General features: G+C 44.6%; 1 protein-coding gene across 11 annotated transcripts; it reads left to right on the top strand.

Moving 5' to 3' along the window:
• Positions 1-900: 900 nt before the first annotated feature.
• On the top strand, positions 901-18,807 carry LOC122217299 (zinc finger protein 596-like). 11 transcript variants are annotated; one of them, XM_042934111.1, is made up of 8 exons: positions 2,518-2,887; positions 10,774-11,167; positions 12,389-12,475; positions 13,255-13,417; positions 14,123-14,249; positions 14,978-15,073; positions 15,580-15,662; positions 16,110-18,807. In XM_042934111.1, the coding sequence occupies exons 4-8, from the start codon at positions 13,304-13,306 to the stop codon at positions 17,898-17,900; spliced, it is 2,211 nt and encodes a 736-aa protein (XP_042790045.1). In that variant the 5' UTR covers positions 2,518-2,887; positions 10,774-11,167; positions 12,389-12,475; positions 13,255-13,303; the 3' UTR covers positions 17,901-18,807. The 11 variants fall into 11 exon arrangements, with proteins under 11 accessions (XP_042790049.1, XP_042790051.1, XP_042790053.1 ...); XM_042934115.1 differs by lacking the exons at positions 2,518-2,887; positions 10,774-11,167 and adding an exon at positions 901-1,067; XM_042934113.1 differs by lacking the exon at positions 10,774-11,167.
• Positions 18,808-25,529: the final 6,722 nt, after the last annotated feature.

Here is a 25,529-nt window from a genome sequence, read left to right as displayed (position 1 = left end):
CCATTAGACAACCTACATCCTGTATTTCAGCTTCTTTTTCCAGTGGGCCACGGGAACAGTGAAAACAGCAGCCAGGGCATTTTGACCCATCAGAGCCACGGGGGAAGGGGGGAGGATCTAAGTCAAGCCAGGAACCACTTTCTGTGGTTACTGTGGACCCCCGCGAACTTCACCTATGCTCTGCCTGACTCTGGAAATATTCTAAGTGGCCATGAGGACCCAAGAGCCACTAGTGTCTGCCTGGAAAGGTGGGAGACGGTGTCTATGCTACTGAATTCCTATCCAGAACTTCCTAGGTTACTTCAGGAGCACGGGAAATGCCACTGCCCCAAATGGGACTCTCAAGGGAAGCTTTCTAGGCCTGCCTGGAAAGGCTGCTGCTGGACTAGAAGCCGCTGAGAAGGTGATGCGCACACTGAAAAACGACAATAAATTTTATAAGTCCTGGGGGGCGGGGAGGGGCCGGGAACAACTTGTACCATCCCTGAACATTTGTACAAAAAGGACACAGGAAACTTGAAAATACAGTTGGAAACCTTAGCTCACGGCCAGCTCAGTCAAAAGATGACAAGAACGACGGGAAGCTGTTAGACTAGTTCTGTTAATGTAACAAATGATCAATATCCTCAAGGAGTGCACATGAATTGGTGTAAAATTACTTAGGACCCAACAATATTTTCAAAATGTAACGAAGGCTGGGAAAGCACGGAGACCTCTAGCATGACCCTCACACAATACGGTTAAAAGGGAATGCATTTGGGATGTGCCCCCTGCTACCCACCCCCCCACCCCACCCCTCCGCCAGCCCTCCGCTGCTCCCGCTGGGTCGAGCCCGGGCACTCCCGTCCACTAGGACCGTTTCCCGCAGTGCACAGGACCCCCCACGTGGCATCCTCTAGGCTGCTCATTTTACTCACTCTCCCTTCGCGGTCGCCCGGCGTCTCCCTCCCGGTCTTTCTTCCCTCAAGTCGCCGCCCACTAGGCACTCGGCGACGGAACGGATGCCGTCTACGTCCTAGCAGCTCACTTTCCAGTGGGATATCGGGAATGTAGGCACACTCTGGCAGGTACGGCCGGGGGAACAGGTTTGGGGACAGAACAGCACGAGGTGTCACACAACGGGGTCGTCCCCTTCCCCAGCCCGGGGCCCAGGGGCCTCGCCCACAAGGTGACCGCGAATGGAAGGCCTGGCCACGGCAGGGCCTCACTGCCGGAGGATGAAAATGGCTCGGATGTGAGTCTTGTGCGAGGAATGGAGTCGGCCGAATGTCATGGCCAGGGACGGGAGGCGGCAGCCCCGGCGCTAGCGGGATGTGTGTGGGGGGAACATGAAGACTAAGATTTCATGTACTGAGTGAGGACACGGCGTGGGCGGGGACTAGGGAGGGAGAGCAGAGACCACGAGGGGATGTCTGCGGAGGGGCCGGGCCGGTGTAGGACGTGACCAGCGTGGGGCGGACCCTAAGGAAGGTGAGCGGAAACGGGGCCTGTGCAGGACGCAGACACCGTGAGGCGGCACTCAGGCAGGGGATGTGGGGACCGGCGTCAGCGGAAGGGCGGGGCCGGTGCGGGGCGTAGCCGGCGTAGGGCTGGGCCTAGGGACGGCAAGAAGAAACCAGAAGGGTACGTAAGCGGAGAGGCGGTGCCGGTGCCGGACGTCTCACAGATGGGGCGGGGCAAAGGGAGGCAAAGCGGGAAGGTACGTCAGCGGAGGGGCCGGGCCTAGGGAGGTTGATCATAGGGCTCAGACAGGACTTCAGGGAGGGGGGGGGGGTGCCAGAAGCGTTAGGAGGGGCGGGACCTGTGAAGGACGTGGCCAGCGTATGGCGGGACCTGGGGAGAGAGTAGAGAACAGGGTCGGGGCGTAAGCGGAGGGGCGGGGCTAATATATGACGCGGCGACCGTTGGGCGGGGCCAATGGACGGTCAGCGGGAACGGAACCATAGCCATGGGGCGGGCCCGGTCTAGGACGCTGCCGGCATAGGCGGGGCCTGGGGACGTTATAGTGTAACCTGAAGGACACGTAAGCGGAGGGGCGGGGCTACGGAGGATGAGCGGGAAAGGGGCGTTGACCGAAGGGCGTGGTCGGTACAGGGCGTAGCCAGTGTAGGGCGGGGTCTAGGGACGGTCAGCAGAGAACAGAATGGGAGATAAGCTGAGGGGCGGGGCTGTTGCAGGACGTGACCAGCGTGGGGCGGGGCTAAGGGAGGGTGAGACAGTGGGAACGTCTGCATAGGGGCAGGGCCTAGGGTGTTTAGCGGGGGCGGGGCGGGGTCGGTGCCGGTTAGGGATTGGTCAGCTTGAGGCGGGGCCTGGGCGGATTTGGGGGGGAGGGGAAAGGAAGTCAGCGGAGGGGCGTGTCCGGCGTGAGACGTGCCTGGCGTAAGGCGGGGTATAGGGAGGGTGAGTGGAGGACCCAACAAGGCGTCAGAGGAGGGGCGGGCGCTAGGAAGAAGAGCGGGGGCGGGGCCGGTGCAGGACGTGGCCAGCGTAAGGCGGGGTCTGGGGGGGGGGTGAGCGGGGAGGGTACGTCACCGGATGGGCGTGGCCGGCGTAAGATGTGGCCAGCGTGGTTCGGGGCCTAGAGAAGGTGAGCGAAGAGCGGGAACGGTACGTCAGTGGAGGGGCGGTGCTTGTGCAGGACGTTTCCAGCGTGGGGCGTGGCCTAGAGAAGTTGAGCCAAGGTCCGGCGGGTTCCTGACGTGGCTAGCGTGGGGCGGGGCCTGATCGGGGCGTGGCCCCGTGCCGCCCCGCCTTTCCGGGTCCTCCCCTCCTTCCGTCCCACGCGCCGGCAGCCTGGCCGCTCTGGTCGGTTTGTGGGTTTTTGGTGTCCGAGGGATCCTACTGCTGCTTCTCTACCTACAGAGACTGTTTCGGGCAGTTCCAGGTGAGACTCAGAGCCCTGAGGCCTCTTGCACTGAACGCGCCGATGTGTCCTCGTTAGGGTGACAGGTGTGTGTATAGCCCGTTGACTGGACACGCCGGGCTGGGGGTGCGGGCCTCGCGGGACCTCGGAGGCCGCCCTTGGCGCGGGTAGTGGGCCGACCAGGGCAGGCGGGGTCTGTGCTGTTGGCGGAGAGCCGGCGGGATCGGCGCGACGTGGCCCTGAGCAGGGGTTGCTCAGCGGGAGGCTGAGTGTCCGGGACTTGGGGAGAAGCGTGGGTGCCACCGAGAATCGCTTTGGGTCGTTAAGTCGTCGGTGTTGCAGCTTCACGTTTTCCTGGGGCGACTCCCAGAGCTATCTGAAGATGGTTTTTTTATTTTGAGAAGTATGAGATATTCTTTCATTTCTTTTCTTTTTGTTGTATTTAGAGAGAGTGCAAGTGGGGGAGGGGCAGAGGGAGGGACAGAATCCAAAGCAGGCTGCAACCCGGCACCTAGCCAATACAGCGCTGAATCTCAGACCCTGGGATGATGACCTGAGTCAAAATCAACTCCGATGCTCAACCATCTGAGCCACCCAGGCGCCCAGAGAAGTATGGGGTATTTTAATCACTGTTTTTGTTTTCTGTTTCTTAATGCTTTATGTCAAGTTGGGATAATGAATGAGGCCTGTAAAATGGATTCCATTTAGGGAATGTGTGGATTTTGATTTTAATTGATGAAAATTTAATTTTCAGTATCTGAGGACATTTGAGAGGGATGTTTCTTGTTTCCTATTGTTAACCTTAAAAACAAAACTGCCAGGGGGCGCCTGGGTGGCTCAGTCGGTGGGCATGGGACTCTGGATTTCTCATCCCTTGATGGCAGGGTCATGGGATCGAACCCCAAGTCGGGCTCCGCGCTGAGTGTGGAGAATGCTTGGATTGTCTCTCTCCCTGCGCCCCTCTTCCCTCCCCTGCGCGAGAGCGCTTGCTCGCTCGCTTTTTCTCCCTCTCTTAAAAAAAAAAAAAAAAAAAGAACTGCCTGTTATTTTAGCAGCAACTGATGGGGTTATTGGGGAATGAATAAAAGAGAATTGCAATCCGGGACAAACAAAGCTTTAGAAAAACTGTAGGGAAGCATGGGAACCAAGGGGAGGCTTGCTTTTTTAAGGAGAAAAGGGGTAATTTGGGAAGGTTGCTGTGAACTAAAAGTCCATTGGAGTAAACAGAGTTTGAAGTGTGGTGGTTTCTCACTGGCTGAACTGTTGTTCTGGGGGATAAGGAAAATGTCTCTTCCTCCTTCTGGACTTGTTGAGTAGTATCCACGTGCAAGGCCAAGTCCCCAAAGGGTCCAGTCCCTCTTCCTGTTGGGCCTGCAATTGACTGGGTGTTCTAGGGTGTGAAAGTTTTCCCTGCCACATCTGCCCACTCCATTTTAGGGAGGTTTCCTATTACTAGGTTTCACACCATAAGCATTAAAAATCAGTAAGGAAATTAGATTTTCAAATTTAAATAGCTTCATTTATATCTTTTTAAAAGATTTATTTATTTTGAGAGATCATGAGAGGGGAGGGGCAGAGAGAGAGGGAGACAGAGAATTCCAGGCAGGCTCTGCACTGTCAGCAAAGAGCCCAGTGTGGGGCTCAAACTCATGAACCATGAGATCATGACCTAAGCCAAAATCGGGAGTTGGACGCTCAACCCATTGAGCCCCTCCAGGTGCCCCAATGTACACGTCATAAACTTTAACATGGAAGTGTAAGTTAACATCTCTTTTTTATATTTCCTTTGGAAAATCTGATCCTGGTTGGAACTTGGCACTACCTGACTCTAAATACTCTGCTGCATAACTTCTCAAAGATTATTTACAAGAGAAGACATTCTTCTGGATTTCTCGAAACTTTTTTTTAATAGTTTCTTTTTTTAATGTTTATTTATTTTTGAGAGAGAGCGAGCAAGCAGGGGAGGGACAAAGAGACAGACAGATAGAGGATCTGAAGCGATCTACATGCATACACAGAGAGCTGAATGCGGGGCTTAAACTCATGAAACATGAGATCATGACCTGACCCTAAGTCAGATGCTTAACCAACTGAGCCACCCAGGTGCCCTCTTTCTCAAAAGTTTTAAGTTGATTTAATATTAGTATTTGAACTCAAATCAGTTCAGAAATTGGAAGATATATTTCTGTTAGGCAACAGAACAGTAACCACCCTGGAGGTCCTATAAAGAAGGGGACCCAGTGCTCCTCCAAGTCTCCGAATCTCCATTCCCCTGAGCTCAGCTTACTCCACTCAGACCTGCTGGGAAGTGGACTCCATTAAGGAGCCAGGACTTTACATCATTGGTGGTTAAGTGACCTTGACAGTTGGACTCTCCGTTTGGTTTTTCTTTTTCCCTCTCTGCTTACCTACGAGTCCAGTGATAGAATTCTGTCTCTGACCTATCCAGCCTTCACACCACCTTCTCTGTTAAATCTTCAGTGTTTAGGTGTGTACATAATATGCACTTGGGAGTCTTCACATTAGATGGAGTGAGTTTTCTTGGGTCTATGTGGGGTACATATCCCTATGAGTAACTGAGCCCAAAAGGTGGGTATCTTGAGTAAACCAAACTCTGTACACAATGTCTTCAAGTCTCTGTTTTCCTGGGTCCTTTTTTCAGGAGAAAATTCAACCCTACATAAGTACTGTTTATTATAATGGAAACTATTATTAAGCCACTTTTCATTGAGGTTACAAGTTATTTCACGTAACTGTGAATTTTGACTTGTGCATTGGCTTTTTCATGTGTGAATCTGCATGTTATCAAAACTCTCTGAAGAAAGAGCTCTGAACACATGGCTACAGAGCATACACACACAAACCACTGGTAGCGTTTGCTGAAATGTAGTAGCTGGTCAGGCCTGGGGATTATTGATGCTTTAATGGCATGGAGAACAATGATGAGTGATGTCAGCTGACTCAACACATGACAAATCACATTGGTGATCTGTAAAGACTCAAAAGGATGATTGAACCTGATAGGTTGAAGATAGCATCTCCTCTCTCACCTGAATGACCATTGTCCTGTGACTGAATGTTAACACTCGACTGCATAACTGAGACAAAAATCAGGATGTCAGAACTTCAAATGACCCACCACTCCTATATTGAAACCTTGAGCCACTCTGCCTCTTCCTGACACTGGGACATAGCAGCTGTCTCTCAGTCATATTGAGCTTCCATCAAGGAAGCTTGCCTTTTCCATTAGAAGCCCTGTAGATATCAAAGATGCATAAAACATTGCAACATAAGAACTAGGATATCCTGGGAAATCGTTGGGAATTATATATCAACAGGGCAGAGCCTAGGGATTTGATATTCTCTTATTGTTTTTCAGATTGAACGCTGCTCATGTTCTGTCTGATAAACACTAATTATCTTGGACTGCTGAGTTAAAGGGTAGAAGGAACCACGGGCTCCTGGGTGGCTCAGTTGATTCTGCAAACGGCTTTGGCTCAGGTCATGATCTCACGGTTCATGGGTTTGAGCCCTACGTCGGGCTCTGTGCCAACAGCTCAGAGCCTGGAGTCTGCTTTCAATTCTGTGCCTCCCTCTCACTCTGCCCCTTCCCCTCTCACACTCTCTCTAAATAAATAAATAAAACATAATAATAATTTTAAAAACGATAGAAGGAACCAGCATTAGGAAGCCAACTATCTCAGACCCAATATAAGTTTCTCTATCTTATTACTTTAAGATCAGTGTCTGCTTTCTCCTCTCTGCCTCAGATATCATTGTATTGGGATAAATATAAGGAGCTCTGTCTCAGTAATTGTATCATAATCCTTCTATCCATTTTCCTTTCAAAACAAGTTTCCATATTGTCTTTTGTTTGCCTAAAAATTACACAAACTGGTTTTAATACTTTTTGCCAGTCATGAAAACAGCACAAAAGATATTTAATAAATGCTGAAACCTAGCTAGCTTATTAGCTGTCACCGGAGGGCTGTTACTGTCACTTTCTATCCCAGTGCCTAGACCCACTTGCACATTCACAGTCCTGTTTGGCTTGTCCCACCTTAGAACATTTGTACTTGTCTGTTCTTCTCTGTATGGCTCTTCCCCAGATCTCGTCATGAATGCCTGCCACTATCATTTCTCTACTTTCTCAGAACCGCATTCTCTGAACACATGTTTTCACAACAAATTTTCTTTTCTAACAACAAATATTTTCAGGATTTATTCAAGTAGGTCATATTTACAACTGTGCCTAGGGGCCCTTGGGTGGCTCAGTTGGTTAAGCATCCGACTTCAGCTCAGGTCATGATCTCACAGTTCACGGGTTCAAGCACTATGTCTGGCTCCGTGCTGACAGCTCAGAGCCTGGAGCCTGCTTCAGATTCTGTGTATGTGTCTCTGCCCCTCTGCTCTCCCTGCCTCTCTCACTCTCTCCCTCTTTCTTTCACAAATAAATACACGTTAAATAAAAAAAGAAGAACTGCCTAAAATTCAAAAAGGGGAATCTCTTATATCTGTTTTTGGATTTTTTTCTTATAGAGATCTTTGTAAGTTGTTATTCCTGTATAATTTATCAACATTCTGGGTCTTGAATCCATATGTCTGTGACCCCACTGCCCCTGCCATTCTGCAGAATGGATGTCGTGTTAGCAGGCATGAAAACTACAGTAATCTTAGTATATGTGCTGCCGAAGCGAGCACGAAAACTACAGTAAGCTTATTGTCCATTTCCATCAGAGCTCTTGGGTGACCAGATGCATTGTCAATGAGCAGTGATATTTTGAAAAGGATTTTTTTTCTGAGCAGTAGGTCTCAACAGTGGGGTTAAATACTCAGCAAACCACGTTGTAAAGAGATGCGCTATCATCCAGCCTTTGTTGTCTGTTGATGGAGCTCAGCCAGGGTCGATTTAGTATAATTCTTAAGAGTCCCAGGATTTTCAGGATGGTACATGGGTGTTGGCTTCAACTTAGTCACCAGCCGCATTAGCTCCTAATGAGAGTCAGTCTGTACTTCGCAGCTTTGAAGCCAGCCGCTGACTTCTCTCTGGCTATGAAAGTCCTGGATGGCATCTTCCAACAGAAGGCTTCCAGTAGATTTTCCAACTTAAAAGCTGTTGGTCGGTGCAGCCACCAGCATGAATTGTCTCAGCCAGATCCTCTGGATAACTGGCTGCAGCTTCTGTATCAACACTCGCTGCCTCACCTTGCAGTTTTATGTTATGGAGACGACTTCTTTTCCTTACTCCCACCAACCATCCTCTGCTCGCATCAGATGTTTTTCTGAAGTTTCTTCACCTCCCTCATCCTTCAGAGAATTAATTGAAGAGAGTCAGGGCCTTGCTCTGGATTAGGCTTTGGCTTCAGGGAATGATGACCTTCTATACAGACCACACAAACCTTCTCCATATCTACAATAGGTCTGTTTCAGTTCACTTTCTTTTTTTTAATGTGTATTTATTTTTGAGATAGAGACAGAGCACGAGCAGAGGAGGGGCAGAGAGAGAGAGACACACACACACAAAATCCTAAGCAGGTTCCAGACTCTGAGCCGTCAGCACAGATCCCGACACGGGGCCGGATCCCATGAACCATGAGATCGTGACCTGAGCCGAAGTCGGACGCTTAACCGACTGAGCCACCCAGGCTCCCCTCACTTCACATTCTTATCACTCATGTGTTCACTGGAGTTGCACTTTTAATTTCCTTCAAGGACTCTTCCTTTGCATTCACAGCTTGGCTGACTTTTTGGCACAAGACACCTAGCTTTCAGCCTGTCTCTGCTTTCAGCGTGCCTTTCTCACGCAGCTCATTCATTTCTAGCTCTTGATTTAACGTGACAGACCTTGAACACTTAGGAGGCCGGTGTAGGGCTGTCTCATGGAAAAGAGGCCCCAGGAGAGGAGGAGGGGGACAGCTGGTAGGTGGAGCAGTCAGAATACACACAACACTTACTGATTAAGGTAGCCCACACCTATGGGCACAGCTCGTGGCACCCCAAAACAATTGCAATAGTAACATCAAAGATCACTGAGCACAGACCACAGTAACAAATATGATAATGAAAATGTTTTAAATATTGTGAGAATTCCCAAACTGTGACACAGAGATAATGTGAGCAATTGCCCTTGGAAAAATGGCACCGAGCAACATGGCGTTGCCACACACCTTTGTGAAAAGCAGTATCTGTAAAGCACAATACAACAAAGTGTGCCTGCCTGTAGTTAAGACCTAGAGGAGAAGAGGTTCTCTATTCTTCTGGGCCCAGGCCACCACCTTCAGCAGCCCCCTCCTCTTCATCTCCAGGCAAGCAAATGAAATCCTAGAGCAGACCCTTCCTCTTCTCCAAGTCAGATTTAGTTGACATGCTACCGACTGCCATGCTCTACACGCACAAAATATGATAGGTTCCATGAATAAATTATACCTTCAATGTTCATTTTCCCATACATAGGATGTGTTTCAACTATTTTTGAATAATACGAAAAAGTATATACGTCTTAGGATCTGTCTTCATATATAAAAGAATAAATTACTTGTGAAGAAAAATCAGGCAATGTATTTTCATTTCAGGCACTGGCATTTGGTTCCCAAAAGAACAGTTTGTCCTTTTTTTCTTCTTAATGTGTTTGTATCAAATATAAAAGTGAACCTATAGTAACTCTCAAAAGGGAGCATAATTTTTACAGCGGGAATTTAAGGTAATCAGGTTCTCGTTTCCCTGGTTCTCGGACACGTTCCTGTCTTGCCAGCCTCGTCACACTGCACCATCCTTGAGGCAATGAGGGCTTCTGCTCATCAGAAAGGAGTGTCTGCGGTAGGAGACTGTGGACCAGGCTTGTGCCACACAGAGAGTGGAGCTCTATTAGAGAGTAAAAAGGATACGTGGTCAGATCCTGCGTTGTTTAAGGGCTCATTTAGAAGAGATCATTTAAAGAAATTTTTAAAAAACAAGAAAACTTTGTGTACAGAATCTCAAAGGATATATCTTTTAGGAAAACTTGTAGTAGAAAATACAGATGTTTTAGTCAGTTTCCTAAAAACTTATTTGAGCAAAGCCTTAGGACTCCCCATGGAGGTAGGCAGGAGCACTATTAGAGACTTTCCCCCCTCCCCTGGTAACAGAACTTGTGTAAAATTGCTGAGAGAAGCCAAACCATTTGTGTCCCAGGGGCTGAGAGCAAACTACAGTCGGGTGAGTTGGGTGGACTGGACGGGGAGGCAGGCTAGTGGATTTCTGAAGATGATGGCAGGTCTAAAGGTCCTACTTGTAAGGCCAGTGAGAAAGCAGGGAAGAAGTTAAAGCTGGAGAGTGTTAGGAATGAAATGTGTGCTTGTAAGTGATATTAGCCCCACCCAGCAGCCTCTGGAGAGGGGAGTGGTTGCTGGAGGTTGAGCTCTAGAAACACTCTTGAACACTGGAGACCAACCTGCAGGCTGGTGAGAGCTTCCATCTGCTGGAGGGTAATCCTGCCCACCTCCATGGGGACTGATGGATCCTGCCCTGGGGACCCTTCTGGACCTCACCCGTGTACCTCTTCATCTGACTGTTCATCCTTGTAATAAACCAGTAAAACTGAGTCAAGTGTTCTCCTAAATTCTAGGAGTCATTCTAGAAAATTGCCAAGCCTAATTTGAGGGATTGTGGGAACCCTTGAATCCACAATGCTCTCGGCAGAAAATGTGGGCGGTCTGGGCACTACATTTATGGTTGGCATCTGAAGTAGAGGAAGTCTCATGGGGCTAAGACTTTGAACTTGTGGGATCTGATGCTGACTCCAGGAAGATGGTGTCAGAATGAACTGAATCCTTGGACACCCAGGCAATGTCAGAGAATTAGTTGCTGGTGTGAAGAACACTATACGAATTTTTAGATTTTGAGAAATCTATGACTGTTGTCTGTTACAGGGTGTTGGTCAGTAAGTGGGTGGAAGAAATGGACGTATAAGGAAGGTAAGAAGGCAGAACTAACAAAATATGCTTTTTTTTGTCTCAGATGTTATTGAGCACGAGCCATGTAACCAGGCATTGGGATAGGTCATGCGTATGCAGTTAGAATAAAACAGCTTTTTTTATTTTTGGGGGGTGGATGCATGCAGAAAGGATTACATGGGGATTGAAGTGGGCACTAAAAGGAATGGAATTAGGGGCTGATAGACTTCAAGTGGTGTCAGAGGATTGTAGGTTCCCAGGTGTGAGGAGAACCTGGGCATGGGGAATGATTCTGTGGACAAGCTGGAATGAGAGAGGCTGTGATTGCTGGAGGGATCTCAGATTCTTCATCTGACAGGGGGAATTCCTGGTAAGTCCTGGCAGGGGGCTGTACCTGTGACCATGTTTAGAAATTGAATTTGGGAAACAACATAATTGAAATACTGGCTGTATCATTCCTTACCATGTAACTTTCTCATATTACTAATGTTCTCTGAAACTGTTCCTGTCATTTGTTAATGTCATTCTGGGCTGCAATAATAAAATATGTGGGGACTTGTGCAACCCACATTTATTTTTCACAGTTCTCGAGACTGGGAACTCCCAAGACCAAGGTGTCAGCAGATTCAGACAGACCAGTTCCTGGCTTGCAGAAGCCTGTCTTTTCATTGTGTCCCAACTTGGTAGAGAGAGAGAGCAAGTGAGCTGTGGTCCGTTCCTCTAAGAATGACTTCAATCCCTTCATGGGGGACCTCCTTTCATGACCTCATCTAAACCTAATTACCTCTAAAACGCCACACGTCCAGATACCATCATGGGAATTAGGGCTTTGACATAGGGATTTGGGTGGGAGAGGAGGGGACACAGGAATTCAGTCCATAGGAGTGACTATGCTGAAATCGGCAGAGTCTTTGTGAGGATTAATTAAGTGAATGTTTTTAAGTTTCCAAGCAGAGAGTCCTATTATTAAACTTTGAATTTGTCTTCCTTATTTTTTGGACTCCAGGTGTAAGGAGGTGAGTTACGTCTACTTTTGTGTGTGATACAAAATCATTTTTCCATGAAATACATTTAAGTAGAAACAAAATTTTGGTAAGAATTCAGTTTACCAATATGTTTAAATATACAATTTATGAAATGCTGGGGTCTCATTTGTGGTGATGACTAATATACAACAATATTCCAGTTACAACTTTACTAAAATGTCAGATTGAACAAATATATTCCCTTATAAAACAAAACCTCTGCATTGTACGTTTTCTAAGTCAGGCACTTTTAGGTTTGGGGTTCAGGGAGGGAATTAAATATCCCTATGAAAAAGTTGGCAGTTAACTTAGAAATAATGATTTTCATTGCCTTGTCTGAAAATAAAAAAGAATATTCCTATCTTATTGACGAGCAGCAGTAGCCAAAGCCTTGTCACTTCTGACCCAAGCAGAAGTGAGAGCTCCCGCAATTGTCTCAGGGCATGTGGCGTGTTCTTGTAGGGGGAGCTGGGGGGTTGCATGCAGGCGCATCAGGGATTCATGACCAAGGGGTCTGGGAATTGTGGGTAAGACTGGAGTCTCTTGGCTTCTCTCTCCTTGCCCAGCTTTTCCTGCATATGGTTTGCACTCTCTGTGAGTGGAAATCCGGAGGAAGAGACGTGGTGGCCGAACTCTTGATGATGCAACTGCAGGTGGGTGGATACGCGATCCTTCTCTTGAATGATGCCTCTGTTGCCTGTGGCTGGAAAGGCTTCTCTTGACCCAAGTCTTCGAAGTGCATCCAGGCAGTTTTCAAGGGTCTGGGTTCTAGTTCATTGTTGCCAGGACGCGCAGATACTTTTTGTTGGTCAGGGATGGATCAGAAAGAAGTCTCCTTTCCAGCATTTACACCACTGCATCTCATGCTCCTTAAGGATGTCCTTGCAGAAAAGAAATATGCAGAGTTTTCCTTCCTCATGCAGTGCATGGGCTTGGTTGGTGGGTGATTTACCTGTGGGCCATGGTAGTGGCTGCAGTGACCTCGGCACATGGTGACAGGTGATAGAGATGAGCAAGACGAGCAGTTTACACTCCACTGAGGAGGCGGGCCTTTGAGCAGGTCAGCTCTGCAGTTTTCCAGAGAGTACAAGAAACTTTTGTGTGAGAGAAGAAATCAGCCATCATTTCTTTTCCCCTCAGTTTTAAGCTTACTAAAGGTTTGGTAACATACACTTGACTAATCTGGAAACTTCCAAAGATGACTAAATCCTCTTTACTACCCTTATCCCTTTTTACCCATTTTCCCTCGTTATAATTAAACTTTTTAAAATTGGAAATCTGAAAACAGTGCCTAGGGAGTATTTTTCAAAAAATTAACTCTGTATTTGGCAGAATGTGGATAAAACTAGAGTCAAATTTAGAATCCTGTTGCAATTTTAGAAGGATTAGAGAGGCTACAAGTAATCGAGAGGATTCTATTGCCTTTCAACAGAAAAACGGGATTAACATACAGAGGATTGATGCAGTGATCATTGTTAAGAATGGAGAGCTCACTGCAGGAGAGATCACTGTGGGGCCATCCTTCGGACGAGCCATCTCAGGAGCCCCTAACCGGACCGCAGGACCTGTCTGCCCTGATACCTTATAAAGAACAAGTGAGTTTTTAAGATGAGAGGTGTGACTTGTTGACCCCAAATTCTGCATGAGAGTTGTTCATCCTGCAGAATGCTGGGCATTGCTTCATAGGTGTCTACCTTTAATGTTAATATACCTACACTTGTATGTATGAAGTGTTTGCTGTAAAAGAAGCATCTGCACATTAGCTCACTGAAACTCTCAGTACCACTACGTATGTATATATGTGTGTGTGTATATATGTATATGTATATATGTATATATACATATATATATATATATATACATATATATGTATATATACATATTTTTTTCTTTTTTTAGTAATTTCTACAGCAAGCCTGGCGCCCAAACTCATGACCCTGAGGCCAAGAGTCACATGCTCTTCCAACTGAGCCAGCCAAGTGCTTCTCAATAGTACTTACTATTTAACCTATGTTATAATTGCCACCCAGGATGTCAAAATTACCAGCTTATTGGAAAATTGCCAGGTTATTTCATATTGAGATTCCTTTATGATGAAGTAATTGTGTGTGTATTTCTGTTTGAATGTGTCTGAAGGGCAGAAGGCAGATCGGCACAGTAGGAACATTTGATTTGAACCACAAATGGAGTTTAAGTTTTCTATTCATACAGCTCCCCCATCTGCTATCACTATCATGTTGACAGCTGCCCCCTAGGGATTGTTCAGCCTGGCCCTACTGAAACAATATCTGATATTTTAGGAATCTGTGACCTACAAAGATGTAGCTGTAGACTTCACCCAGGAAGAGTGGGCCCTGATGGACACATCCCAGAGAACGCTGTACAGAGATGTGACGCTGGAAAACATTAGTCATCTGGTCTCTGTGGGTGAGTCTGTCACCATCTATTCCTTCATTCATCCATCCTTCCATACATCCATCCATCTTTTTGTTTATTAACCTTGTATCCAGGAGAGCTTCCACATATTCTAATACAGCTGTCTGCCCTAACTCATATCTTTTGTAGCATTTCTGAATACTAGATGGAATTTGTAACTTTCTCTACTTTCATCCTGTGTGTTACATGATAATTTGAATACAGTCTTCTTGGCCACAAGTGTGTATCTACTGCACTTTCTCCAAGACCCAGAACATTGCTGGGAATACAATGAATATTTTTTGAATGAATAAATAAATATCCTGAATATTTTCTGTCCTGGGCAGTATGATGAAGCGTGAGCACAGTAGAAAATATAACATCTTGTATCACTTTCCACATAAAACTCCACAGAATATTCTGGTGGAGCTTATGTGTATTGTATTCCTTTGAAAATAGTGTTAATCCCCTTGTGAGAACATTTAATTTCTTCTGGATGCAAACACTAAGCCTTCTGCTCTCTCTCAGCTTGGGCAGGCGCATCAGCAATCAGAGATCTTACTGTCCTTGGGTGCAGTGTCAGGCTGAGAACATTTATCAATGTTTTTAGTGTTCAAGGTGTTATTCTCTGGGCTGTTCTTCCACGCTCATGTTCTTCCTTGGTTGCCTGTACAGTAGAACATCAGGCGCTGTTCTTGGCACAGAACTGAAAATTCACATACCATTCTCCATTGATATAGGGTGTCATTTCTTCAGATCAGATGTGATCTCCCAGTGGGAGCAAAGAGGGGAGCTGTGGAGGGAAGAAAGAGGACCTCCCCAAGGCTGGAGTCCAGGTGAGCTGCAGACATGCGCTCAGTGTGAGAAGGCTAGTGAGTAAGCAGGGTCTTATTGATGTCAGTGCAGATTTCCTTGAGTGAACGACAGCTTCAGAAACTGTGAGTGGCCAATGAGACAACATTCCTCAGACTGTGTCATTATTTCTTCCATATCAGTTTCTCTTCATGTACCTGTACTTACATTTCACCTCAGGCAAGCAAATGTTCCTGTCCTCGTTGGAGGTAAAATTTCACATTGTGGTCTTTGTCATGATTTCTTTTAGGATTTCCACTCTTGATATTCTCTGCAACAGCCCATCCTTATTTTATTTTTCTTTAACTTAAACATTGAGTTTTGTTCTAATTGATATTATTCTAAAATGTATGTCTGTTCACCAGTATTTTCCTCAATTTCACATCATTTGGTCACGTGTGCTTACCTGGTCTCGTGAGCTTTTCAACACTTTAATTTCCTACTCAAGGTATTTCTTAGGTTTATTTCTTTTTTTCCTCAATTGTTTTAGGCATGAAAAACAGCCATAACAAGCAAGAAATAATACCTATGCAAGATATCTGCATGAACGACCCACCTAACTGCTGGACAGTAGTAAGTGTCATGAGGAGGAACCTTGCCTATCCACGTTCAAGGCCTGGGAGGAGCCTAAATTATCAATTTAGAAGGATCATATAACAATTGTTACAGTTTGATATAAGTACCTTCTCAGAGAATGTGATTGAAAATTTAAATATGGGGAAGAAATTATCCTGGACTTAAGATAAAATTATTCTGATAAGCGGATAATTATATAACTATGGTTTATTGGCATGACACGTAATGATATCTTCATAAACTCTCAGCCCTCCAATAAAGATGCTACAAAGGGTAAAAATGTGCATGCTGGAGATGAATGCCCCATGTATATGTAAGTGATCTGGGGAAGGTTTTAGTTGGAGATTATCACTGAGTGGTCAGCCTGGAATTCATAGGTAGAGAACTGGGTGCATGCATTTTTGGGAGAAGTCCTATAACAGTCTTTCATCTCTTTCCCGACAGCAGAAATGTCACACGGGAGAAGACCTCTCCGTATATAGTGGGTTTGATGAAGTTTTTACTCACACGTACACATTGACTCAACATGTCTTAACTCACACTGTACGGAAACCCTATAAATGTAATGAATGTGGAAAACACTTCACCCGAAATGCCAACCTTCGTACTCATAAAATAACCCACACAGGAGAGAATCCATTTGCTTGTAATCAGTGTGGGAGGCGCTTCAGGTATTTTTCATCTTTAACTAGACATAAGCGAATTCATACTGGAGAGAAGCCTTACGAATGTCGTCTATGTGGCAAAGCTTTTGTTCGAAGTTCCATTAAACGGCATGAGAGAACTCACACTGGAGAGAAACCATTTAAATGTCATCTATGTGGAAAAGGCTTCGTTACTAGGTCTAATCTTCGAGAACATGAGAGAACTCACACCGGAGAAAAACCATATACATGTCATCAGTGTGGAAAAGCCTTTGTTACAAGCTCTAATCTTCGAGAACATGAGAGAACTCACAGTGGAGAGAAACCATATAAGTGTCATCTATGTGGAAAAGCCTTTGTTCAAAGCTCTTGTCTTAGAGACCATGAGAGAATTCATACTGGAGAGAAACCGTATAAATGTCCTATATGTGGAAGAGCCTTTGTTACAAGCTCTTGTCTTCGAAAACATGAGAGAACTCACACTGGAGAGAGACCGTATGCATGTCATCTATGTGGAAAAGCTTTTATTCAAAGCTCTAATCTTAGAGACCATGAGAGAACTCACACTGGAGAGAAACCATATACTTGTCATCTATGTGGAAAAGCCTTTGTTACAAGCTCTAATCTTCGAGAACATGAGAGAACTCACAGTGGAGAGAAACCATACAAATGTCATCTATGTGGAAAAGCCTTTGTTCAAAGTTCTTATCTTAGAGACCATGAGAGAACTCACACCGGAGAGAAACCATATAAATGTCATCTATGTGGAAAAGCCTTTGTTACAAGCTCTTGTCTTAGAAAACATGAGAGAACTCACACTGGTGAGAAACCATATACATGTCATCTATGCGGAAAATCCTTTGTTCAAAGTTCTAATCTTCGAGAACATGAGAGAACTCACACTGGTGAGAAACCATACAAATGTCATCTATGTGGAAAAGCCTTTGTTACAAGCTCTAATCTTAGAAAGCATGAGAAAACTCACACTGGAGAGAAACCATATACATGTCACCTATGTGGAAAAGCCTTTGTTCAAAGCTCTTATCTTAGAGAACATGAGAGGATTCACACTGGAGAGAAACCATATACATGTCATCTATGTGGAAAAGCCTTTGTTCAAAGCTCTTGTCTTAGAAAACATGAGAGAGCTCACACTGGAGAGGAACAGTATATATGTCATCTATGTGGAAAAGCCTTTGTTACAAGCTCTGATCTTAGAGACCATGAAGGAACTCACACTGGAGAGGAACAATATATATGTCATCTATGTGGAAAAGCCTTTGTTACAAACTCTGATCTTAGAGACCATGAGGACACTCACACTGGAGAGGAACAATATATATGCCATCTATGTGGAAAAGCCTTTGTTACAAATTCTGATCTTAGAGACCATGAGGGGACTCACACTGGAGAGGAACAATATATATGTCATCTATGTGGAAAAGCCTTTGTTACAAATTCTGATCTTAGAGACCATGAGGGGACTCATACTGGAGAGGAACAATATATTTGTCATCTATGTGGAAAAGCCTTTGTTACAAGCTCCGATCTTAGAGACCATGAGGGAACTCACTTTAATTATAGTGAATGAACATGGAAGTGCCTTTAGCCACAGCCCTAATATAATATCAACCACAAGACTCATGTGGGGGAAGTTCTATGGTCATATTCATTATGGAAATGCCTTCATTTTTAATTTATCCTTACGTAACATGAGTGAACTGCATGTGGAGGAACCCTGTATTTATAATCAAGGAGGAAGAGACATTAGCTGGTCTCTGGTCATAGGGTGGACAAGAAACTCCAGTATGAATAATAATCTAATCTCCCTTCAATGGGAAATTACGCAGGAAAATCTTTACAGAAGGAGATCACTCCAGGACAATAACAGAAAAATTAATGCTGAAGAAGTTATTCATTATTATATGCATGGAAAACCTTTACTAGTAGAAAAACTGTTGTAGGCATGTGAAGTTTCACACTCTATATAATAGTGAATGAATGAAAGTCTTCAGTGATTTTAATTCCGTAGTCAACATGTAGTTTCTCACACTGTATATATACATTGATAGAATCAGATGAAAGGTTAGACTTTGCATTAGAAATCCCTGACTAGGAAAAACATTTATCAAGAATGTCTTAATAGAGTTTAGTCATTAAATTGTAATTTTGCCTAACAGCCTCTTATAAAAATATAAGAAAGATATGTAGAATTGTGACATCATCTGGGAATTCTAAATTCAGTATTTTGTAACAATAATTTTTTTGCAGTAGTTCTTGGAACTGCATATGAGGCAAACTTGTTGCTGAAAAATCCATTATGTTGGTCAGGGTCCTATTTTTCATGCAGCAATAGTAATTATGATGATTGGATTCAACTAGAAAGTGTCTTTGAATATTAACTGAAAAACATAGAACACAAGATGATGCGTCATTACTACATATTGTTAACCACGTATGTAGGTCGTAATGATGAATTAAAGATTCTTATATAGATAGTTTGTGACTGAACCCTGTATAAATTTTCATTTTAAAATGCCATTATTGAAACAAAGAAGGGTATTACCTAACAATAAGGGGGTCCATTCAACAACAGGATATAACATCTGTAAATATTTATGCGCTCAACATAGGAGCACCTACATATATAAAACAAATACAAACAGATGTCAAGGGAGACAGTTATGCAGTAAAAGGGGGATGTTAATACACACTTTCATCAATGAACGAATCATTCGGACAAAAATCAGATAACATCTACCATAGGTGACACGTTAGATGAGATGGACTTCACAGAGGTACACCGCACACTTCATCCCAAAGCAGCAGAATAACATACTCTTGGCAAGTTTCCATGAGACATTCTCCAGAATTGGTCATAGTTACTGCCTGTTAGTAGCAATGAGTAATTTTTTTTTCTCTTTTACCCAAGCCATGTAATTGCCCCTCTTCCTCGCTCTCCTATAAAGCCCTTGCTTCACCCCACAGATAAGACACTTTTCTGTTTACTGCTGGAATTGCTGCTCCCCAAACTGCAAATCTTTAATTCCAAGTAAACACTCATCTGCCTCTCGTTGCAGCTCTTGTTTTCAGGTGGCAATGGGGACAAGTAATGTTTCTTTTCCTTTCTTGGCCAGGCGCTACAGAGCGTGACCTGGGAGAGCTGACTTTGGAAGGAACTCTATTCTGGCTCTCCCAGTTTTCAGGATCCAACCCGCAGCTCCAGAATGAGTGTGATCACTCTGCCACTGCCTCAAAACGTGCCATCATAGGCCACCAAACGATTGAAGAAAAATAATAGTTTAAAAAAAACTTTTAATATTTATTTATTTTGGAGAGGGAGAAGGAGAGAGAGCATGAGCAGGGGAGGGACAAGAGGGGGAGAGAGAAAATCCAAGCCAGGCTCTGCGCTGTCAGTGCAGAGCCCGATGTGAGGCTCAAACTCACGAACTGAGATCATGACCTAAGCCAAAATCAAGAGTCAGATGCTCACTCGACTGAGCCACCCAGGCGCCCCTCCATTACATGTTTTGATGACTGCCCCGCACCGGTGTGTTCGAACTCAACAACTCTGCCACTCACAGCCCCCATCACTGGTGCGCACAGATTTCCCCATCTCTGAACCATTCAGACCCTGGATTCCAGTTTCACACTGGTCAGGATCTGGCCTTTCCTTCACCACGGCCCTAACAAGTCTCACAGGCCTGATGCCACGATGCTACTTTCCCTTCTCCCAGGCTCCCCAGTGGCCTGTGGGCCTGTAGTGGACTCGCTGGTGCTCCGGGGTTTGACTGTTGCCAGGCAGACCTTGCTTTTCACCTCCTGCATGCACTGATCCCACGGTGAACAAAACGCCCTCGACACACACACACACAATCTGATAACATGTTCTGACAATCACATGTAGACCTTCCACCCTGACCACACTCTCAACAGACACAATAATGGCCAACACCCCCACAGTCAGACAACGCAGGGACACACAACTGTGTACAGATCATATGACTATATACTTTCTGACCACACAGAATTGGTGACACACATATAGTCATCATATAAAGGGAATCTGGCTGTGCATGTGTGTTTTGGTGTTGAGGCGTTTCACATGTTGCCATCAACATGACAACCCAGGGCTTAGAGGGGAGAGGCTCAAGGCACAGAATGTGTGCTGATGCCCATCAGAGCCTGGCAGTGCTCGTTCTTGGTATATTGTGTAAGAGGCAGGTGGAGCCTAAGGATCTGCATACTAAGTGTTTGATACAAACATACCAGCCAAAAAAAATTTTTTTGGTAGAAAAAAATGCAGAAAATTTAGCCAGGGTCCCGTGAGAATGCATGAAGGATTCAGTATGAGTCCAAACTGTCAGCTGAGGATTTTTCCTCAGAAGATTCATATTGCTCTTAAAACTTGCATATAGATGTTGTATACATATAAACACTGAAGCATTCTTTGCGTTAAAATACTTCAAGTAGGGGTAACCTGGATGGCTCAGTCAGTTAAGTGTCCAACTTTGGCTCAGGTCATGATCTCACAGTTAGTGGGTTCGAGCCCCCATTGGGCTCTGCACTGGCAGTTTGGAGCCTGGAATCTGCTTTGGATTCTGTGTCTCCCTCTCTCTACCCCTCGCCTGCTTGTGCAGGCTTGCTCGCTCTCTCTCTCTCCCAAAAGTAAATTTAAAAAAAATAAAATATTTGGCGTTCCTGGGTGACTAAGTCGGTTAAGCGTCCGACTTCGGCTCAGGTCATGATCTCACGGTTCATGAGTTCGAGCCCCACTGACAACTCAGAGCCTGAAGCCTGCAGCCTGCTTTGAATTCTGCGTCTCCCTCTCTCTCTGCCCCACCCCCGCCTGTGCTCTGTCTCTCACAAATGAATAAACGTTAAAAAAAATTAAATAGAAATAAAAAATATTTGGAGTAAAAGAAGTTCAGTTTCTGCCATGACTGAGTAGATTTTATTGGTCTTACCCATAAAAAGCAACATCAAAACCTGATTAAAATATACAGATCTTTGAAGATTTGTCATGTTACCTGTTTAAACAGGAGTTTTTGAGGTACAATCCATGAGACTAGGGAAATCCAATGAGATGATTGGCACATCCACACTGGATTTTCTACTGAGGCAATTGAAAATTAGCGGGGTGGGAGAATGAAATTCCAGGAAAAAAGATGGAGCCTTTCTGGGCTTGGTAGAAATAAGTTTGAATTTTGTGCATGCAAAATATTGGGGCTTTTGCTTCCAGATAAGGTGTGAGTAGAGGTGGAATAACAGTAGAAATTAAATATTCACTTAAAAGGTGTATTTGTTAAAGTCTAAAACGTTGTGGAACCAGAAAGGATTACCTGAACTGAGATTCCACCCGGGGAAAAGCCTTCGTTAGTGGAGGTGAGATCACCAGACATTTCCACACCTGAAGAAATTGCTTAGTATGGACACTGACAGTCTCAGGGAGAAAGACATGACCAGGGAATAAAAACAAGCTGATAGGCACATAGACTGTCGTGGCAGCTTGAAATCAGCAAGAGTCCCCCCAAACGGGGCTGCTTTTCTTTACAGGCTATTAGGTCGGGACTGGCAAGAAAGGTGGTGTAATACAATCCCATGGTTTTGGGAGATTACTTCCAACAGCAGGAAGACATCCGCAGTGATTTTAGAAGAATGAACCTGAAGGCATGAAGGTCAGATTCACTCCAAATCAAAGTGGCAACACAGGCAGAGCGCATTCCGATTACAGAATGGGGAAAATGTGATGTGTCCCAATTCTATCTGCCTAAGGAAGGGGATAGTCACCATCTCTATGTAAAACAACATCAGTGCCAGCGTCTCCCTTTTAGAAGATCTCAGAGCAGCGCCCTGCCGGCTCAGTCGGTGGAGCATGCAACTCTTGATCTCGGGGTTGTGAGTTCAAGCCCCATGTTGGAAATCAAGATTACTTAAAAGTAAAGTCTTCAAAAAGAAGGAGAAAAAGGAGAAGGAGGAGGAGGAGAAGAAGAGGAAGAAGAAAATCTCAGGTATACAAGAAAAAAGTAAGGAAACGTGATGGGAGGTGGGAGTAAAGGACAAATATAGACAAGACCAAAAAACCCATGCATATTTTTAGATTGGAGTCACAAAGAAAGGAATTTACAATAATTATGTTAAATAGAGTAAAGTAATAAAAATATATTTAAATAGAGACAAGTGCAATGGCTCTGGTTTTAGCGAACTCTGGTCTATAAGTGAAATTAATGGAGGAGGTTAACAGGCTTTACATAGAAAACCAAATTAGTGGGGCGCATGGTGGCTCAGTCAGTTAAGTGCCCAACTCGGTTTTGGCTCAGGTCATGACTCACAGTTCGGGCTGATGGCGCAGAACCTACTCGGGATTCTGTCTGTCTCTTTCTCTGTCTCTCTGCCTATCTCTGCCCCTCCTCTGCTTATGCTCTCTCTCTCTCCCTCAAAATAACTTTCAAAAAGTTAAAAAAAAAAAAAATAGAAAACCAAATTAGTGAACTCGTGGATGTTTATATGAAATATTCACACAAAAGCCCAAGAGATAAAGTGGGGGAACTGAGAAAGACATTGTAATACCCTTCAAAAAGCACAGGATAATTAGATTCTCAGTGTTCCCACATATGAAAGAGGGATATTAGTCATTTCTAAATGAACAGTAGGAGCCAGTTACTGCCTTGTCCTCCTGAAAGAGGAGAAGCCCTCTCTCTCTCTCTCTCTCTCTCTCTCTCTCTCTCTCATCTCGGACTTCTACATGTATTTATGGGAGGGACTAATATGGGACTCATTCCCATTTAGTGATTTGGGGATTCATGGCTGTTGAGAAAAATCAGATTTTCATAGCTTCTTTCTGCGCTACGAGTTTTGCCAAACAGTATACAGCCTGTCACTAGAAGAGATGATGATTTTTTTACATGATTATTTAGATTCAAGTTAGTTGACATATAGTGCAGTACAGGTTTCAGGAACAGAATTTAGTGATTCATCACTTACATACAACACCCAGTGCTCAACACAAGTGCCCTCCTTAGTGCCTGTCACCCATCTAGCCCAACCCCCCACCCACGTGCCTCCATTCATCCTCAGTTTGTTCTCTTTATTTAAGATTCTCTAGGGGCACCTGGGTGGCTCAGTCAGTTGAGCGTCTGACTTCGGCTCAGGTCATGATCTCACGGTCCGTCAGTTCGAGCCCCGCATCGGACTCTGTGCTGTCAGCAGAGTCTGGAGCCTGCTTCAGATTCTGTGTCTCCCTCTCTCTGCTCCTCCCCCCACCCATGCTCTGTCTCTCTCTCCCTGTGAAAAATAAACTTTAAAAAGATTCTCTTATGGTTTGCTTCCCTCTCTGTTTTTATCTTTTATTTCCTGTCCCTAGGCATACCTGTTTGGTTTCATAAATTCCACATATGAGTGAAATTATATGATGTTTGTGTTTCTCTGATGACTTATTTCGCTTAGCATAATACACTCTAGTTCCATCCACGTTGTTCCAAATGGCAAGATTTCATTCCTTTTGATTGCCGAGTAGTATTCCAGCGTGTGTGTGTGTGTGTGTGTGTGTGTGTGTGTGTGTGTGTACACACCAACTTCTCTTTTATCCACTCATCAGTCGATGGACCTTTGAGCTCTTTCCATAATTTGGCTATTCTTGATAGTGCGGCTATAAACATTGGAGTGCATGTTCCCCTTAGAATCAGCACTTTTGTACTGTTTGAATACCTAGTAGTGCAACTGCTGGGTTGTAGGGTGGCTCTATTTTTTAACTTTTTTGAGGAGCCTCCATAGGGTTTTCCACAGTAGCTGACAGTTGGCATTCCTTTCAATGATGCAAAAGGGTTCCCGGTTCTCCACCTCTGTGCCAGCACCTGCACCTGTTGTTTCGTGAGTTGTTAATTTCAGCCATTCTGACAGGTGTGAGGTGGCATCTCCTTGTGGTTTTGATTTGTACTTCCTTGATGATGAGTGACGTTGAGCATTTTTTCGTGTGTCTGTTACCCATGTGGATGTCTTCTTTGGAAAAGTGTCTATTCATGTCCTCTGCCCATCTCTTCACTGGATTAGTTGTTTGTTGGGTCTTGAGTTTGAGAAGTTCTTTATAGATTTTGGATACTAACCCTTTATCTGATATGTCATTTGCAAATATCTTCTCTCATTCCGTCGGTTGTCTTCTAGTTTTGCTGATTGTTTCCTTTGCCTTGCAGAAGCTTTTGATCTTGATGAGGGTCCAATAGCTCATTTTTGCTTTTGGTTCCTTTGCCTCCGGAGTCAAGTTGAGTAAGAAGTTGGTGCGGCCCAGGTCAAAGAGGCTGTTGACTGTCTTCTCCTCTAGGGTTTTGATGACTTCCTGTCTCACGTTTAGATCTTTTGTCCACTTTGAGTTTATTTTTGTGTATGGTGTTAAGAAAGTGGCCCAGGTTCATTCTTCTGCATGTCGCTGTCCAGTTTTCCCAACACCATTTGCTGAAGAGACTGTCTTTATTCCATTGGATGTTCTTTCCTGCTTTGTCAAAGATTAGTTGGCCATACGTTTGCGGGTCCATTTCAGGGTTCTCTATTCTGTTCCATTGATCTGAGTGTCTATTTTTGTGCCAGTACCATATTTTCTTGATGATTACAGCTTTGCAATACATCTTCAAGTCTGGAATTGTGATGCCTCTAGGCTTGGTTTTCTTTTTCAGGATTGTTTTTGACTATTAGGTCTTTTCTGCTTCCATACAAATTGTTTGTTCTAGCTCTGTGAAGAATGCTGGTGTTATTTTGATAGGGATTGCACTGAATATGTAGATTGCCTTGGGTAGTATCAACATTTTAACAATGTTTGTTCTTCCAATCCATGTCCATGGAATGTTCTTCCTGTGTGTGTGTGTGTGTGTGTGTGTGTGTGTGTGTGTCTTCTATTTCTTTCATAAGCTTTCTATAGTTTTCTGTGTATAGATTTTTCACCTGTTTGGTTAGGTTTATTCCTAGGTATTTTATGGGTTTTGGTGCAGTTGTAAATGGGATTGATTCCTTGGTTTCTCTTTCTGCTGCTTCATTATTAGTGTCTAGAAGTGCAACCGATTTCTGTGCATTGATTTTTGTCACAGACTATGAGTCTGGAGTTCTCTCTTGTGCAGCAGAAGAGTGGACACAGAAGTGAATACAAGAGAGGCTAATGTCCAGGAGGAGACGAGAGCCCCAAGCAGGGGTTTCGTCTCCATATTTATTGAGCTCACGAGATATTACCCGTGTA

Source organism: Panthera leo, chromosome B1, assembly GCF_018350215.1.
Source record: "Panthera leo isolate Ple1 chromosome B1, P.leo_Ple1_pat1.1, whole genome shotgun sequence".
NCBI classification, from domain to species: domain Eukaryota; kingdom Metazoa; phylum Chordata; class Mammalia; order Carnivora; family Felidae; genus Panthera; species Panthera leo.
Note: the sequence above shows the minus strand (reverse complement) of the source record. Positions and strands in the feature narration are given on the sequence as shown.